The following is a 4,880-nucleotide window of genomic DNA, read 5'->3' as shown; positions in this document are numbered from 1 at the left end:
TAATAATGCTAGCAGGCAGTAGTACATGAATTAGTACTTAGCAATGCCGAATTTCCTTTGTTGTACTTCAAACAGTAATAATCAGTTTGCCAGCAGATATGGCAATTGATCTTTTTAGATCTTCACTCAAGCTGTATATATAGCACATTAGGCATTTTTTTCATGAACATTTATTGCCTATACAGATGTATTTATAATATATTAAAAAAACCTAGAGGAAGTGTGAATGTATGAAAGAAGATGATAAGGATGCAAACATATGGTCCATCGAACTTTTATTTATCACAAAAGAAATTTCAGTACAAAGGATATTATTTGATCCATTCAGATATTTGCACCAAGGGAACATGAAGATACTCGTTATACTAGCCGATTTCACTCCGGTGACCAGATAACGCTCACTCACATCCTAATTGTCACTCAAATAGAGCGCAACTGGACAATCTACCAGCACCCACTTACAAGAACCACCAATGAAGAAAGAGTTTTCAAGTTTTTCACTAAATGCGGGACACAGGAAGAATTTCATTCTGCCACAACTTAACATGGCAGACACATCATCTATGAGAAGGCAATGAAGTAGAGCCTGGAGAAAATATCCAGGAGACAGCGATTCATGGAAGCATGATAGGAGACTGCTAGGTGGGCAATAGTTGAGCAAAGGGTTGTAGAGAGAATCATAGAGTGCTCTCTTGAAATTTGGTACTTGAGAATGAGACATTTTCGTAAAATAACAGTTCAGATACCTCAACTTGCATGCAGAGATTAAGCTTACCTTGCTCGACCAATACATCTAACAGAATAATCCTCTTATGTGTTGTCTCCATCGTTTCCACCACGAGCGCAACTGAATAATCCTCTTATGTGCTGTCTCCATCGTTTCCACCATGAGCGCCTGTTGTTCAATGCTTGTCCACCACCAATGCCTGTTATACATGCATAAGAAGTCAAACGACCAATGGCATTACAAAAGAAAAGGCCAAATAGATACGAGGATACACAAACAAGATACTTGGATCAACTTGCAGCTGTAATTTGAGAAACAAAATAGTTTTGATAAAAAAAACTGAATTGACAACAGAACCACACCTGCTGTCAAATTCAAAGAATATTCTCAAAACAGTAGATACTCATTATATCATAGAAGTAAAGAACATGCAGACTTGGACTATTATCTGATCACAAACGAAGGGAAGTTGTCCAGAATTATATTATTCTCATTCCACTCCATACCAAATACACAAAATAATTCGCACCAACAGAAGTGGTCATGACTATTTAGATTCAAAAGAATAGCCTGAAAAGATGAACTGAACTTTATTTATTAACTTTCCCCGGTACAGATGGACCTGTCTCACATGCAACAGGACTCTCCTACAAGTGACAAAATGAGCAATTATTTCATACATTAAAAACTAAGTCGTTATTAACAATTTACTATTATTAGCAAGATCACCAGAGACAACAATATCGAAGGGAAGAAATATAACTAGCTTTTGATCCTCCAAGTACCAGTTGAGCTACATATTTGACATTTTTAGTTTGTTCAAGCTAGTTATTCATATATAGTTGTCTAAACTTCAAACTACTATGCATCTCATCTTGAAAAGAGAAAAACTGCACTCTAGCTATCTGCTAACACTACCATTATACATCTCTTGCATATTTCAGTAGGCAGGCAATTATGTAATTCAGTTCATTTATTATACAAAGAATTAGCCAATCTTGGTATTAATTGTATGCCATTTCATATCATCTATGTATCATGTTTAACGGATGTGGGGTCAATCAACGACATCAACAGAATAGATTGTCCATTTGATAATTTCACAGCTTCATAGCCGCCGAGTAATTCCCTCTTACGGTATGCCTAGGTTCATATTGTTTTTGTTCTTCCTTGCATAGCTCTGACTTGAAGCAGATAGTTCGAAGTTCGATGAAAAAATAACAATATTACAAACAACATTTGTAGATAGGGAAGAGATATGTTGAAGAGGTCATGAAGCAGCAAAAGAAACAAGTGATGTTACTGCTACCTAAAATGGCCAGCTTAACACAAAAGGACATAAGCAACATTTAATCAGCCAATTATGAAAGGAATAACTCAATTTTGTTATAACCACAGTGAAAAGGCATGCTAGTACCTGGAGTATAGACGGTTTCGAATGGATGATAACCATAACCAGAGATGCCGATCTCAGAAAGTCTCGTGGGCTCCAATGACTGAAGGTTGAACATGAAGACACCAACAACTGTCCAGAAGAACGCCACATTGTTTTCCTCGGCATAACCTATCATACGCAGGGCTTCGTTATCTGAACCTGGGGGAAGTAACCTGTTCAATTCAACAGTTGCTCCAAGCATCCATGAACCATCACAGTCGTCTGTCTCCCTCCTCCATAATTGGGCAGTGAAGTCTGCCACGTGGAGGAAACCCATCCCACCACCCTGTGCTCGCATAACCGTGGACTGGTGACTGGTGCCGGTAAGCATGTCCGGTGGCACCAATATCACAGCTAGGCTCTGCGCACCCAAATCAAACTCGAGGATACTCGTCACAGAAATCAACCAGTAAATGCAACCCCCAGCCAGCACAGAGGGCTCGCCCCAATGGACCATGGTCGCGGATTGGAGCTGCGCGGAGATGAAATCACCCCATAACCCAGTCTCCGACGAGTAAACGCAGGCAAGTGCTGGTCGTCCCCCGTCGCTGGTTACCAGGACCACCTGGAAGTGGTCGATGTCTCCGGCGGCGCGAAGCACCGCCCCGTTGACTGGGTCCTCCGACGGGTCGAACACGAACCCCTCGGGAATGTCGAGGCGGTGCTGGGCGCCGGCGAGGGGGTCCCAGACGACGACCTGGCGCGGGTCCGGGAGGTAGAAGAGCGCGAGGCCGTGGCGCCATCCGAGGGTCATGTAGTCGTCGTTGAGCTCGAGGGAGAAGTGGCCGATGGGGAGGCGGTCGGGGGCGACCAGGGCAGGGTGGAAGGTGATGACGCCCCGGCTCGAGCCGAAGAGGCCGAGGAGCGGAGGGGTGCCGCGGCGGTGGTGAATGCGGAAGCGGCGGCGGAAGGCGGGGTCGGAGAGGAGGCGGCGCCAGCGCCTGCAGACGCGGGAGGCGCGCGGGAGGGAGGACGGCTGCGGGGGGAGGCGGAGGAGGATCTCGGAGACCAGGTCGTCGTTCTCCAGCACCGCCGCCGCCGCCTCCGGCGAGCCGAGGAGGCTGGCCGTCGCCATCTCGCCCTCCTTGCTCACGCAGGTCGTGCGGTGCGGGGTGGTGTGCGGTGAGTCAAGCGCAGGTCCAAAGCGACGCTCGGCTCAAGAGACGACGCGGATATCACGCGGCGCTGCTGCTCAGAGCCCATAAGGCCATGGCTGGAGGCCCAAAGTGACGTTCTATTCCTTTCCCCGCAAAGATTGAAGCCCACACACGAACACACGCCGGAGAGATTGAAATCATCACTAATTTCTTTTACTGTATATTCTTTTATTTATACTAGCACATATGTCCGTGCGTTGCAACGGGAGAAGCATCGGGAGGTATTTTTTGTTGCGAGTAGCATCGGGAGAGATAACTGATGTGTCCATCAAAACGGTCTCCGCAGCGGTGAGGCGACATAGCAAGGAGTTGCGGTGTTCTCACGGGTCATGTTTAGCCCACGAGATCCTAATACTGGTGGGGTTGGTCGGTGTGGCGGCCATCACTGAACTCGTGCCATTTTTTTCCTCCAGGTCCGCCTCCATGTCTAGGTTATGGTTGCCTCCTCATTTTGTGGCTGCATGGTGACCTTCGGGGCATAGTTGTTTCGACCACTCTCTCCTACAATGGTGTAATCGGATGGATTACTAATTTAGTGAATCTCATTTCATTGCCATAATTAGCACATAACCAGGTAGTCCCTGCTTTACCAGGGTTTGTTCTCTTTAATTATTTTAGCGCTTACTTGCCTACATTTTTTAATCAGAACCAAATTAGCATATCCTCTTTTATTGACATGTGCCTACAATTTCTTTTAATTATAGTCAACCAACATATTCTCTTTTATCATCAAATGGCATGTCGGATGCACAATAGTTCGCGTTTGGGTTAGGCCACTAGCAGTTACCAAAATGACGTGCGTTTGTAAGACACGAATAAAAAACGAAAACAACCGCTGAGTTGAAGGATAGACTCGTGACCTCAATATCTCACCCACGTGCTGATAGCCATTCGAACAAACAACTCCTGCTAAAACATGGCCAACACGAATGTTTAAGAACATAATTTAGCCTAACATTCAAAATATGTTTTTCATTTTTATTATTTTTTGAGCTATTGATAATAATCATGAAATTCTGAATACTCTTCGAAATTTGAACAGTTTTTGAACCCTGATCCTTTTTCCAAGAAATGCGAGCATATTTTTTTGAAAATTTCATTAAATTTGGAAAAGATTAAGAAAACTTGAAATGGTGTTTTTGAAATTGACAAACATTTTTTGAAAACATGAACCTCTTTTTAAGAATTTTTTTTTTAATTTGTGAAAAAATTGTGAACATGGAAAGATGTTTTGAACATTGAAAACGGTTTTTTAAAACATGTTTTTCAAACACAAACAATACTTTAAATTTATGAACATTTCAATAAACAATAATATTTTCGAATTTATATCATTTTCTAGAATACAATTTATTTTGAAAATCTCAAACAATTTTGGAAAACAAAAACATTTTTTTAGTTTCAAAAAAATTTGGAACGGGAAGAAAAAATAATGTTTCAAACGTATTTCAAAATGGGAATAAAATTTGAAATTCTGCTGATTTTACGAAAATTTAAACCAAAAATGGAATTATGAAAAAGTAGAAAAATAGAATTGCTGAAAAAAGGAAAACCTAAAAAT

At 42.5% G+C, this 4,880-nt stretch overlaps 1 protein-coding gene across 1 annotated transcript in view; it reads right to left on the bottom strand.

The window, feature by feature from the left end:
* The window catches only part of LOC119319162, a 4,709-nt gene extending 1,472 nt beyond the window's left edge, over positions 1–3,237 (bottom strand). The window contains exons 1-2 of the mRNA XM_037593648.1: positions 2,145–3,237; positions 776–926 (exon numbers count right to left, since the gene is read on the bottom strand). Coding sequence (XP_037449545.1) covers positions 811–926; positions 2,145–3,237 — 1,209 coding nt within the window. The 3' untranslated portion in view covers positions 776–810. The remainder of the gene's footprint in view (positions 1–775; positions 927–2,144) is intronic.
* Between the last annotated feature and the right edge of the window lie 1,643 nt (positions 3,238–4,880).

This window comes from Triticum dicoccoides, chromosome 6A (assembly GCF_002162155.2).
Source record: "Triticum dicoccoides isolate Atlit2015 ecotype Zavitan chromosome 6A, WEW_v2.0, whole genome shotgun sequence".
Lineage (NCBI taxonomy): Eukaryota > Viridiplantae > Streptophyta > Magnoliopsida > Poales > Poaceae > Triticum > Triticum dicoccoides.
Note: the sequence above shows the minus strand (reverse complement) of the source record. Positions and strands in the feature narration are given on the sequence as shown.